The sequence below is a fragment of the Athene cunicularia genome (assembly GCF_003259725.1).
Source record: "Athene cunicularia isolate RWA chromosome 22 unlocalized genomic scaffold, athCun1 chr22_part1, whole genome shotgun sequence".
Lineage (NCBI taxonomy): Eukaryota > Metazoa > Chordata > Aves > Strigiformes > Strigidae > Athene > Athene cunicularia.
In genome coordinates, this window is record NW_020799128.1 from 4,221,632 (window position 1) to 4,235,358 (window position 13,727).

Below are 13,727 nucleotides of genomic sequence, written 5' to 3' on the forward strand. Positions count from 1 at the left end.
GGGCGGCCCCCCCGCGCCGAGGAGGAGGGGGGCGCGGGCAGGGCTGGGGCTGAATGGCCCCGAGACAGCGGGAGGCTGATCGTGGCTTTTCATCCCCTGCCCGCAATTTCTGAGCCATCACCATCAGCGCTGGGACTGGGGTCACTGAACTGGCTCCTGGCCGAGAACCTTTCACACATTTTTTTTTTTTGCTTCACAGAAACTCTTGATTCTCGTGATGCAGATGAGCTCGTCCATCAGGTTTCCCCACCCCGCGAGGTGTTTACCGTGAACTTCCTGCACAGGCAGTTCGCTGGGATGGAACCCGCCCAAAAATACCTTGAGGATGAGGAGTTTTGGGCAGCAGAGCTGGTCACGAGGAGGGGATGTGAGGCCCTTTTGAAACCACTCTTTCAGGAAAAAAGACAATGCGATCAGAACGCTGGATTTAAGGTATATTTATTTTAGTGTTCCATGAAACCAAGAGGCATTTAAAAACAAACAGGTACCCAGGCTGAAAGCAGACACCACGAACAAGGAAAATACATTCCGATCCTTCAATAATAAAACAATACATTTGATTCTTAAGGCCCTTAGAGTCAAGGTGAAGCACGGACGTAAAATGCCGTCCCCTTACACCAAAGAAAGGCTTTAACTAGTGTTGCTCCTACCAGACCGAGGTACAAGCTCTGCGTGCGATCCGTGGACGTCGAAGCGTGACCCCACGGCAGGCTCCACGCCTGCAGCCACCACAGAACCACCCCGGGGCAAAAGCCAGACACAACCCGGGGTCCATCTCAACGGACACGGCTGCAGCTGGCAAAAAAGTTGCCAGGAGAGGATATTACAAGTTTTAAGGCTTCACCTCCGAGGAGAACACTTCAGAGCACATACCACGCTTCCTTTCTGCATCTGTAGCATTCTTGCCACCAGGAATGCACATTCCCCAGACTTCAGAGAATCCACGCTCCAAAGCATTGCAGGCAGCACCACAGTGCCTTCAGCAGCACCCATATTGCTTTAAAATGAGCAAAAAGCAAGAGTCCGGTCTTGCTTCCCACATGCCCAGTTACGACCACCAATAAAACCACTTATTTTGAACCGTTCAGCCGCCGTTCAAAGGCACAACTGTTTTTTCCAACTCTCTGACCTAGAACATCAGAGAGCTGTGGAAAAAAGTCGAGAAGACAAGTTTGTTAGTGAGGTATAGGCAACTGTTTCTTTCCAGAGATCCACTGAGGCACAAGGAGGGAACAAATTAATCCTTCATCTTCCCCACTATTTCAAGGCACAAGAAGCAGCAGCAGTTTTCAGCAAGGCCAACCAGTACCAGTCCAAATTAAAAACACCAGCCAAGAGCTGAAGATGCCACTAAGACCTGCGTTTCAGACCCGTCATTCACAGAAGAGGGTACAGTAGAAAAGAAATAACCCCTTCACTGAAGACATCCGCTCAAATAAAAATAAAACTAGAGAAAAGTACCTGAAGTCTTAGGAGACTCTTAATGCTTAAGGCTTGTTTCAGCTTAAGCTTCCTGTGAAGGACAGCTCTGTCAGAAAAGCTCCAGGCTTTGGTAGTTAGTCAGTTTACAGTAATAAAAAGCTAATCAACAGTATTTTTTTGAATTTTCCAGTGAATGTATACATCTCTAGGCAAATATATTAAACTACTTTTCACTACAAAAATACAGTATCTGAGAAGTCTCCAGCAGTTTTCAGTGTTATATATGAAACTATATGAAAATAGTTACTATAAGAAAATAGTAAGCAGCCTACGAAGAGCTTGATAGTCAATCAGCTGGTCTAGTCCCTTGATAAAGTGCTTTGCTGTAGAAAAATTGAGTGAAAAACTCACCCCTTTCGAGCTAAGCCAGGAATGACCCAAGAGACCCTTCCAACTTCAGAGGCAGAGGCACTGACTGTTTAGCAAAAGCAGCACTCAGCTCTGTGGAATTTTCATTCCACTCGGAGCAGCAAGTCACAAAGAAAACCAAACCAGACCCGAGCACCAGTGCTGTGACAGGGGAGGGCGGTTTGGTTCCTCTCCTGCCTGTGTCAGGAATGCACAGAAGGAAGTGTTGTAAGGCTGATCACCTTTGGAGGTCGTTCCAGGGTAAGCCCCAGCTCCAAAACCCAAGATATTTAAATTGAATAAACTGCAGTGGTGTAGAGGGAAAATCGTCACAGAACTCCCTTACAGCAAGGGACATGGGCCATGCACGTGTACTGTGAAATCACACCGAGTTAAGACTACAGGAGCCAGGTGTACCTTTGTCTCCCTCGTTTGAGCGACCTTTGAGTCAGGAATTTGAAGCCTGTAAGAGAACAGCCTCCGATTTAAAATGCACCTTTGGCCCCAGCTCATTGCTACCATTCCCATGGTAGCCAAACGTACCACGACACCTCAGTGTTCCCGATAACAAAAAAAGCCTGTAAACCTTCCCCTTGGAGAACCGCTCTGAAGCAATATGTACTTTATGAGATCAGCTAAGCTTTGCTTCTTCCTCTCCAGTCTAAGGTTTAACTTGCATTCAACTTTCAGGGCATTAATCACTTTTAAAATCCAGCCCACACAGCCCTGGTCTGAAGCACACATCTTTGGACTTCTCCAGTGTAGTTATTAATTTAAAAAAAAAAAAAAACAATCAAATCCTCAAGCACAGGTATAAGATTTCATATTGCACTACAACCTAAGATATGGAAAGAAGAGTAATCGATCTATCAAAGCTGCTACAAAACAAAAACATTTTAAAAAACAACTTCATAAAGGATCATCAGCGCCTTGCTGGCAAGCAAAACACATCAAAAACCCTTCATCCTTCCTACCACCATCAGTCTTTGGATTAGATACCTGAAACAATCTTCCCAGAGAATGGAAAGAAACCAAAAAAATAAATACAATAAGTTGACTCCACTTCTGGACTCCACATACAAGACCTGCTGTAACTACCAATCAAACTGAGAGTTGCTCAAGGCAGAAAGAGGAAAGAGGTCACTGTCTGTGGGCAGCACAGCTGATACCACCCACTTCACATCGTCTGCCGACTGATCAAACTCCGCTGGTGGGGATTCAGCCCTTGGTTCAAGCTTTCTCACATCTTTCCAGCTTTTTTGTTTCCAGACGTTGAAACACGAAGGATGTTGGGGGTTTCTTCCATGACTCTGACAAGCAAGTTGTCGATGTAATCTTCAAGCTCACGTACCTGGAGATCTTTCTTGGTAATTGTATCCTTCTGTTTCAAGACCAGCTGGATCAGCTCATCGTGCGTTAGCTGAGCATAAGCGTAGGCAGGATCTGAAGGGTCGTATTTCTGAGAGAGGGAGGAAAGGCAGGGTCATTACAGACATACAGGCATTTCCAAACAGCCACAGAACGGGAGCTGGGAGCTGGCTTGGGGGGATTTAAAGCACCAATGAACAACTTTACGCTGGTTTGCAGAACCACAGCTGCTTTTCAGAAGTATTACCGTGCTTTGTAACTTTTAATAAATAAATTCCATCCAAACCATGTTTCAGGGTCATCAGTCAGGATCAGGAAGAGCCAGCTGCCCAGAGCCAAGCTGCACAACAGCCAAGGCTCTGACGACAGGGTGAGGCTGGCAGGCCAGGCAAGCCTTCTGCTACAGAGCCCCTTGGGCCGTTAGCAAACCCAGCCTGGGAAAATCCATACAAAACACTACCTCCTCGTGCACTTCCAGAATGCGGAATAGCTTTTCAAAGGTATCTGGGGGAAAAAACAGCAACTGCCTCAGAGTCAGCCTGTGCTCCTTATGGCACAAAGACACGATTTACAGAGCTTAGGCAATCGTATCCAGAACAGGAGGCAGGCTCAGAGCGAGGGGGACGGTGACCAGGCCACTGGTTTTAGCATAAAATCTTTGCACAATGTCAGTTCTGAAATTCAACTCTTCTCCAATTTACTTTGAAAGAACGTCCTGCCAACCCCAGGGGAAGACACACAGAGTTTACAGTCCCGTGCCACCACCTGCCATCGTTTGCAGACGAGCACCGGGACAGATGCTGTTTAAAACACACCAAATTCAGGTCAAGCAGCAATAAACCTCTGAGGCCTTTGGCATTTCCTTCTTACTGTAGTTATCGCTGTGAGGACACAGCACAGCTTCTCTGAAAAGTCTGCTTTTAACTTTTAAGCAAATCTGACGGGCACTCAGCAGCTTCTGCCAGTTCCTCCCACCATCTCCTGGGACGTGAAACCAGAACCTCAGCCCAGGCTTTTCTCTCCCGGAGAGCATGTGTACAAAAGGCTCGCGTGGCTGCACCGGGCACCACATCTTACGCAGAACAGAATACTAATTACAAGTTTTCAACTCGTTCAGAATAGCAGCTCGTCAGTTTGATTCATCTCACTCGCATTTTCTTCCTTCCCACTAGCCGCCAGAAGGAGGCACTACAGTTATTTCTGCAAGTAGCTTTTCATTTTCCCCAAAAACCCCTTAGAGACAATAACGGTGCCCAGGGTTTTTCCCTGCTGATCCAGAGATGCTTCTAGCCATTCTGATCAGTGTGGCTTTTAAGCTACACCTCAAGCCTAGAGGTCTATTTTGAGGCCAAAATTATGCAAAAAGCTCCTTTAAATCTGCGTGATAACACAAGCTGCAGAGCTACACTGTCAGGAAGCAGCCATGCCTCAGTGGCAGGCGCCTGCTCTCTCAATCTGCACAGGGTATTAACGCAGCACATTTCAAGGCAACAGCCACCCCAAGGTTGCTCTCCCCACCTTCTCAGCTTTAAGAGCCACATACTTATTTTGGACTGAAAATGAGCTTTGGGGACTAATCACGTCTGACAATAGTGACCAATTTGTCCAATCCTCTGTGCAGATCCAAGTCAGGCAGCTCCCTGCACCAACAAGAGGCACCAATTCTATTACTGATCAGTTTGCAAGAAAAAAAAAATATTTAAAGACTGTCTCCACCTTTGGGAACTGACAAAAGGGAAGTTCATGCTCCCCCATGGTCTAATAACCACAGTTCCTTTCTGCTCAGGATATACGAGATGTGAGCCTATGCAAATTATCCTAATACACGAGCTCTGTTCAGTTTAATGCTTAACTTCTGGTTTAAAGTGCCACTGTCCTCCATACCTTCACGTTCACCTCGAGCAGCTTTTCATTCATCGTGCTGATGACATTCAGGTTTTTACTCTGAGACTTGTTTGCTGTGGCATTCATTGGCTTCACAGGATGGAGTCTGTAATGTTAAAACAGGCTCATGTTATTGAGGCAGTACACGTAACACCAGCACTACACAGATCTTCAGACTAAAAGCAAATATAGCAAGAAATTGGGGAAAATTCCTGCCCTTATCTCCAGAGAGATAAGAGATTCAGCTTCAGGAAGACAAAGCATTTGTGTCTCACCTAGAGGCGCTTTTTTTAAGTATACCCCAGTATTCTTTCTACTGTCCCTATTGATTTAAGGAGATAAAGCAGCAGTGACAAGGGAAACCCATCCCGAACGGTTCCTCGCAAAGAAAAGGCAGGTCTGTCTACACAAGAAGGCAGGACACGGCGGCAGTTCCTCGGAGCTCACACACTGGTGTTTGAGCCTGACCATCCTAACAAGAACACATTTGTGGTTCTTGCAACACATCAAATGCATCCACCATCCGGGGACAAGCACGTTTGATGCCTTTTCCAGTCTGAACTTCAGCCGTAAGCTGCCAAAAGGCACCCTCTTCATTTGCTCAAGCAGGACATAGTGCCAATTTTAGTACAGGAAGAACATTTTACTCGTACCTTGGCAAATGCTGGCCCAGAAGCGCCCCAGACCCCAGGGTGCTACGGACGAAGGGCCGGGGCTGGCGGGTCGGCAGCGCTGTGCCTCATGTCCCGCAGCACTGCAGGAGCTGCAGAGCTCTGAGGGCTTTAGCTGTGCCTCACTGCAAGGCTCAGGAGCCCCTTCGGGCAGGAGAGGAAGCATCCCGGTTTAGCAGCCTTCCCGGGACCGTTCTGCTTCTGACAAGGGCTGAACTGCAGCCCATTCCCCATTCAATGCAGTGGCCCTGTTTCTTAAACCATGACCAAGTGTCCCTGACATTTTCCTGAAGAGAATGTGATGAATGGCAGGTCCCCTGGAGCTCTGGGCATCCCTAATTACACCGATTTCTCTGGTGCCAGTGACGCTGACAGACCCACGGGACAGAGGAGGTTACAGCTGGACGATGCCAGGTCACTGCAGAGCCTAGTAAATCCCCACAGCTGGAGACAGCTCTGCCCTCAGAGGAAGGACACGCAGGGCTCACGCCAGCACTGAGACACTTTCGTGTTCTTCCCATGTTCTCACCTGTGCTTAGGAGACACGGTTTCACCACTCTGCTGAGTTTGGTTAGGGTATGTTTCAGAGGGTGAAACCCGTGCCTGAAGAAGCTTCTTCTTGCCAGAATTTCCTGCTTTATCTGCGAAGCCCTCGGCTGTTGGCTTTTTCGGAGACTCTGCTCTATGACTTGGGGTGTCAGAGAGAGGGAAATGAGAGGAAGAGTAGGGCTGGCAAGGACTTGACAGGGAGGAAGAGGAAGCAGAAGGCTCAAAGAAGTCACACGCTGCACGCTCCTCATCGCCTGCACTTATTTTCAGTTCTTGTTTCTCAAAATGACCACTACACCCCCTGGAATGAGACCTGACACCCAAGCCCAAGTCAGCTACCTGGTGACTGGCAGTGTGACCACCCGCCTGGGCAGGCAGCACAGGGGACCCGCTTGGCCCACCAGCACCAGGAGCACTTCCTCCTCCTCCTCCCCCCCAAGCAGCCGGGGTCACTTGGGCGCCAGCAGAGCGCTCTTGCAGCTCTTCATGCAAAGGCATTAAACCTAGGGACTGCTTTCCAGTCTCTGAAACGTTTTTATCACCTGCAGTGACACCACAGTTCTCCTGACAGTCACCCAGCAGCTCGTCATCGGAGCCTCCCTCCGGAATAACTGGAAGACCGGTCAGTTTGGAGCCATGGTCTCCAGTAAGGGGAATAGCAGACTTTAGATTTGTAAGACAGTCAAATAAATCATCCTCCCCTTCGTTTTTTAAATGCCTGTTAGTGCTGTCGTCTCTGAGCATCACTGAGGGAGTGACAGTCTCTAATGAGCCACTTTGGGGGAGGCACCCATGAGCATCTTCTGAGCCTTTATCATGAGGTAACGGGAGCCCAGGCGCAGATCTTGCGCCATCACCCGAGAAACACACGTCACCACTTAACTCACCAGCTGCAGAAACTGCTGAGCACTTGCTGGGAGTTACGGACAGCCGAGGTGCTGGCTCCGGGGCCCCAGCGCCAGTCCCCCCACCAACGGCTTCCCAAGGGGCAGCTCCCCGGGTCAGTCTGGCAGCTCCTCCTTGAGAAAATGAGTCATTTTTATCAAGTGGAGCTGCTTGGGGCTCTAACACAGGCACACACTCTTGCCATCTCTTTTCACCAAAGATCTCCTGCTTCTCTTTCAGCTCACTCTTGGGGGAAGGCAGCTCTTCAGCTCCCAGCTCTGGCAAGAGGCCACCCCTACCCTCGGAGAGAGACACGAAGCCCTCGTCGTCCTTTGTGCCGGGGTCAGTATTTCCACCCCCAGCAGCGGCCTCGCCGGTTCGGGTGGGACCTGTGCTGACACCAGAGAGCTCTGACCATGGGCACTGCCCCGCTTCCAGCCCACGAGCCAACCCTGCTCGCTCTCCTGCTGCACCTGAACCCATAAGTAACATTTCACAGAAATCAGAGCGCTGCCTCTCACCATCCTGCCCACCCACAGCCTCACCGCCTGCTGGGACACCCCCTGACCCATCGGGGAGAAGGGACAGGGATTTCCTGTTCTCTAGCTTCCCACTCCTCAAAGAACTCTCAACCTGAAGCTGGGGAGAATCGTGCTGCTTCTCTGGAGCCAGAGCAGGGCTGCCAGGTGCAAGAGGAACTGATCCAGCTTTGCCATTACCAGTTAAAGCCACGTCTGAAGAGCTCCTCGAAGCACCGCGACCAGAGCGCTTCAGCTCAGCAGGGTGCTGTGCTGAGGAACAGTCTTCATCATGAGGAAAGCAGAAAGGGGAAGAGCTGGCAACAGCTTCGAAACCTGGCGCTTCTGCTCCCCACCCAAGCTTGGACACAAAGGGATTATTGTCATTAAAATGACAATCAGAGGGGAGAGAAGGAGCAGGCAGGCAAGAGGGACCCTGGGAAGGTCCCGTATCAGAGCTTTCGGGACTGTGGCCCCAAGAGCTCTGCCCCCACTCAGAAGCAAAAGGATTATTCCCACTACCAGAGACCTGCCCAGGAAGAGGCGCTTTGGGAACAGGGGCTGCAAGATGATGGGATGGAGGGAAATGGGCAATTTGTTCAGGATCCAGGGCTGTGGATGCCCGGTCCCACTTGGCAGTAAAGGGGTTCTTGCCATTCAGCAGCTCTGCAGCAAAAGGAGAAGTAAGAGATGCAGAACTAGTAATGTTCTCAGAGTCTGGCACTTGGACTTTCTGTCCCGTTTTAGAAATAAAAGGATTATTGTCACTACTGATCCGGTGTACAGAAAGAAAAGCAGGAAGGGAATCAGGTGCAAGAGTAGGAAGCGTGGCTTTGGTTTCCTCCTCTGAAGACACGCCCAGTCTGTAAAAAGGGACAAAAAACTCGCATGTCACTTGTGGATGCAACACGAGGCAGGAACAGACAAGCTTTAGCACCAGACTCCATCAACTCCTAACGCTGGAGATGAGTTACACTTGCAAGGGAACCCAGAGCCTATCGGACAGACTTTGCACACTTAAAGGCGTCTCTGCAAAGCGCTCGGTTTATGTCAGAGCACTTCTGCTGTAGAGTTCGCAGAGTTACTGCAGTAGCACTGTCTCATCTTTTGCACCCCAAGCAATTAGTATGACACTTCATATACAGGAGGTTTAAACACGAGAAGAACTGAAAATAAGGAGTTAGAAAGAGACACAAAATGTAGCCTTATTAGTAGGACACACCCATATATATATAAAAACCACACGTGTTTTTATATATATATATATATATATATATATATAAATGAAGGATAAAGGAGCAGAATTTCCGAAAAAGCCTCGTGTACCAATTCACACAAACACCCTTCACGTTGCTGTGAACAACAGCAAATGCAGAAGGGCTCCTAGATTAACACTTTGGAAGACCGCAGCCAAACACAGAAGAGAAAAGTAGAGACGTTAGAACTGGTATGTCAGCCCCTGGGTAGTTCGGGCCACACGGCTCAGAAGAACGTTAGTTTCTGCAAAAGATCCAGCAAGAAAAGTCACCCCTACGGTACCTGCAAAGATGCTTGCGCTCAGAGAACCACTATTTTGGCATCACTTACACGGAGCACTTACCCCTCTATGGATCTCTCTCATAACGAGAAAGAACTCAGAGTTGTTGTTTGTTATCAAAGCGCCCAAAGGGCAGGTTCAAACCACGAGCACCCTGCGGGGCAGGCAGGACACTCTGGGGTGGGAGCAGCCCGGTTAAAGCCTGCAGCCCCCGCGGCTCATTACGATTTGGATCAGCCTCGGAAGCAAACGCCACTGACCTGGGCTTGACAGCTTTGGTCTTGGCCGGCGCGGGAGCTTTCTCAGGTTTCCGTTCTTCCTCGAAAGGGTTGAGCGGCTGCTTATTTGCAAAGACCTCTTCTGCACGGTGACTGTCTTCTGAAGGATTCCCTCTGTTTAAATCTGCTGGAATTTCAGGATGTTTGGCCTCTTGTTCACTCTTTGCTTCTGGAACTTTGTTCTCCTCATCCTGCAGGATCCTGCCAGGAAGATTCTCAGTGTCACTGGTCTTCACCGTCTCCTTCTTCCCAGTGACCAGGGAGAGCAAGGCAGACTTTTTGTGGTCTGTTTTTTTGGTCTCTTTAATAACCTCGACACTTGGAGGAACGCTGGTTTCCAGGTATTCTTCGCTGCCAAGCAATCTGTATGATGGCAATGTCATAGATTTGAAGGTCTCCAAGGATGCAGACCCAGAGAAGGCGTGACTAGGAGATGTTCTTCCCGTCTCTTCAGGTCCTTTAGCAGGTCTGGAAGACAGGTTCTCTTCCGAAGCAAAGAGCTGCTTCCTCCTGAAGTTGTGTGGAGAGGGGGAAGAGGCTGGAGTGTTGTCCTTCGTCGTGCTCTCTTCCATATAAACGTGACTGCCATTGATACACAGACTAGACTTGGACACGGGATCGCTTTTGGATTTAAGGCCACTAAACAGAGAGAGCCCTTCTCTCCTGGTGTGGTTAGTGGCTACTTGGTTGAGTTGCCTGCTGTCCAAAGTAGCTGTTTTACGAGATTTAAATACAGGAGGAGAGGACTTCTCTTCCAGGGCATTTCCAAAGGCTTCTGGAAGAAATAAACAGGGAAAAATTCAAGATGTGAGAACATTCTTTCCTCTGACACTCACTGCTGACCTCAGCACTTCACCATCACTAACAGACTGCGGCAACAATCCCCAGCATGACTCTACCAGCCGCTTCCAAACCGTCTGGGTCCCCAACCCCGCCAGCCCTCCGCAGACGGGTCTCACACGCCGTTCAGTGACCTAAAACCACGACAGAGCACATCCCGTGGGCCGCCCAGCCAGCGCCGCGTCCCCCCAGGTCAGCTTGGCTGCGCCTCCTGCCCGCCGTGCACACAAGTGACTTTCTGCAGGTTTGTTCCGCAAGGAGAATTTAACTGGTGCTCTGACAAGCGCAGGGAAACCTCTGCAGAAAGGCTTTGTGCTTCTCCAGCACAGCGAGCGCCGATACTCACTGTCGGAGGTTGGAGAGGTCTCGGACTCCTCGTCGTCCCACTGCGACTGGAAGTCGCTGGGCCGGAGCCGAACCCTCTCGGTGACGGGCTGCTGCGTCGGCAGGACTGACATGGACTGGGAGAGGGAGGTCTTCTGCAGGCCAGGTTTGGAAAACAGGGTTTTGAACTTTGATTTCTTCTTTTCCTTCTCGACTGATTCATCTTCGCTGTCAGCAGGAGAGTGAGTGGTGCTGGGAATGATCGCTGAGGCTGTGTCGGAAAGGCCACTGCTCCTCTTCCCCTTGAGCTTGTCCTTGAGCTTGCCGAAGGGAGAGCGAGACTTGTCTTTCATGGACAGATCAAACATACTGGCTGTCATGTTGCTCCTCATGAACTGGATATCCACTTCGATCTCCCCTCTCTCCTTTTCCTTCTTCCCTGGTTTGGAGCGAAGCTTGTACCACCTGCAGAAACAATGAGATTCCTTTTAGAAACCAGTTTTTGAGAGGCACGGGTAATTTAGAACAGAGAGCGTTTATGTTTTAAAAATCAAGTAAGTCTACAGTGTTAGGAAAAAAAAGAAAAGCCTTTAATCTTACAACTACGTCATAATCATATGGCCTCAGGCACCAAGGAGAACATTTCTTATCGCAAATAGAAAATTAGCAAAATTTGTTTTAAAACCCAGACCAGGAAGGGTTAAAAAAAAGAAGAAAAGAAACACAACATGGAATTCCTGTATTTCAGCTCAGCTGCCCTCTTCTGTGCTTTTATCTGGCTTCCCGAAACCCGCAGAGGCTTGGACTTTGAAGTGGGTTCGAAAGAGAGCTGACCTGGTACCAGGGAGCTTGCACACACGTCCCACGCCCTCATACCTTTCATTCCAGCCTCTTTTCAGTCGCTATCTTAATGCCTCTTAAGCTAAGAAACCCCTAATCAACCAAAGGAGAGGCAGACCAAGCCTCACAGACGGGCTGGGGATTTCCACTCGCCTCTGTCAGCTGGGGACTGGAGTGCACCAGGAGGGACATTCCCCACAGACACAACCTTCCCCCTTTTCTGAAAGGCAGCTCCACAACATCGAGCGCTGCCCGTTAAACACGCGCTCAGGATATCCTAAACTGCAAACCCACCCATCCATCACACGTGCCCGATCCACCACTCGGTAACACTCAAACCACAGTAGGGCTGGCAAAGAAAATTATCGGCGCTGCGCCACCAAGATTTTCTGTCTATTGCTGGAGCCACAGAGCTCCCAACTCCGCAGAACCGGTAGGAAAAGCCGCCTGGAAAACACCAGCGTCTCCCTCCTCACTGGCTGCTGCACGGAAAATAAAGGAAGCGAACAGAGCATGACCTGCCTCTCCATCAAATTTGCAGCCCCGTCCTCTGAAGGCATCCTGGAAGCACTGACAGAGAGTGGGAACAGGGAAGCTGCTTCAGAGACAATTCAAAACTAATGAGCATTGACTGGGGGAGAAGAATTCCAAAAGTGCTGCTGAGAAACACACAAGAGGGTAACGGACGCTCAGGCACCACGCTACAGCCGATGCTCAGACCTGACGCCAGCACCAGGGAAGGGATTTTATAAGATGTTTGGCTTTGTCAGGTCCACGCGGCCGCAGTCCCGCAGTGCCAAGCCAGCACGGGGCACTTTTGTTCTGAAGCGCGTGATTTCTGGGAGCATCCTGCGTTTGTACGGTGCCACAATCCATTCTGCACGCTCTCTGCCCCGGGGAAAGAGCAGGCCCTGCTCTGACAGCACCCAAAATGCAAACTACGTGTTCAGCGAAAGGCGGCTTAGCCCCGACACGAGGCCGTCACTCGGAGGATTGCGGCGCCACGTCCACCTCGGAGAGGCTGAAAGCAAATAACGTACTCACAGCCTCCCCGCCAAACCTCCAAAATATAGAATCTCATTAATTCGTTACGTTAGTGTGCACCTGCCAATCAACACATGTTTATTTTCCGAATAAAACCAGCCCTTTATGGCTGTACATCACGGCAGCTAAGCAATGACAAAAGAAACGGGCTCCAAACAGGAAACCAAGGGCTGGGGGGGACACGACACCAACAACTGGAAAGATCAAAAGTTTTCCCAGGAGCATCAAAGTTATATTTTTTCGCCCCCCTCAATTTTCCTTTGGCCCAGGCACAAAGAAAGGAGCAGCCTGGGATGACCCAGGACGCTGGCCTCGCAGGGCTGACTCCCTGACCCCTCCGCACTGTAAACACATCAGTGCCTGACACAACCTTAACGAAGGCTGCGCTGTAATTAAGGCTTCATAAACCCAGACGACTCTGTCAGCCGTCAGGAAACACGACGCAGATCTCAGCGTCGGCTGAGCCGGTGTTAATACCTGGATCTGCTCGGGTGAGCAAGAGGAAGGTGACTCACCTGCCACCACAAGCCACATTACAAGGCTGGTGACTCCCAGTAAAACCCTCCCAGTAACCGCCCCGGGAACTTGGGCACAGCCGCCCGTCTGCGTTCAAAGGAGCAGGTATGACACAGAGCTGGCGCTCGGCGCTGAAGGAAATGTCTCCCAGGTCGGTGTCAGCCCGTGGGTTACTGACTCTCACACGCGCTCTAACTATTTATTAAAAAAAACCAAACATCACAGCTGGCTGCCGCCTGCCAGGCGAAAGCGTTTCAAAGACGTGAAGTTCCTGGGGTCAGTCTGGCCGTTCCCAGCGGCCGCTGCCGGCGCTCCCAGGGAAAGAGTTCAAACCTCAAGCCAAGCGCGAGGCAGAGCTGCCCGAAAAGCCACCGGACAGCAGCCACAGGTGCCAGGACCCCCGAGCTGTGGGACCCTGCCCCGAGGGGTCACCCCATGGGCCCTCCCAGGGCATCAGGGGGTCCCCGTGGGGCACAGGGGTCCCCTAAGATCCACACACACCCATGGGGCACAGGGACATCCCACAGGGAACTGGGGTCCCCCCATCCCTCTCCCCTCCCCCTGTGGGGCACAGAGTGACACCCCCCCCCAATCCCTCTCCCCAGGACCCGGGGAGCACACAGGGCCCCCCCAGTCTCTCTCC

The 13,727-nt window shown here is 50.5% G+C and overlaps 2 protein-coding genes across 2 annotated transcripts in view; both read right to left on the bottom strand.

Moving 5' to 3' along the window:
• BRF2 (BRF2, RNA polymerase III transcription initiation factor subunit) overlaps positions 1-12,605 on the bottom strand; it is a 16,251-nt gene extending 3,646 nt beyond the window's left edge. Inside the window, exon 1 of the mRNA XM_026863025.1 lies at positions 12,536-12,605. Within this exon, the coding sequence (XP_026718826.1) occupies positions 12,536-12,605 (70 nt within the window). The remainder of the gene's footprint in view (positions 1-12,535) is intronic.
• RAB11FIP1 (RAB11 family interacting protein 1) lies at positions 2,614-11,295 on the bottom strand. Its single transcript, XM_026863133.1, has 6 exons — positions 11,291-11,295; positions 10,707-11,149; positions 9,503-10,295; positions 6,283-8,568; positions 5,083-5,188; positions 2,614-3,289 (listed from the first exon to the last, which is right to left on the bottom strand). Exons 1-6 carry the CDS (start codon positions 11,293-11,295, stop codon positions 3,071-3,073), a joined length of 3,852 nt encoding a protein of 1,283 aa, XP_026718934.1. The 3' UTR covers positions 2,614-3,070.
• Positions 12,606-13,727: the final 1,122 nt, after the last annotated feature.

What these genes read in the sequence shown, in the direction of transcription:
- RAB11FIP1 (XM_026863133.1), bottom strand. An exon ending in ACCAAAGCTGTCAAGCCCAG is followed by an intron (nt 8,569 to 9,502) that starts GTCAGTGGCGTT and finishes CCCTTTTTACAG; the next exon opens with ACTGGGCGTGTCTTCAGAGG. An exon ending in TGCTCGAGGTGAACGTGAAG is followed by an intron (nt 3,290 to 5,082) that starts GTATGGAGGACA and finishes TCCCTCTCTCAG; the next exon opens with AAATACGACCCTTCAGATCC.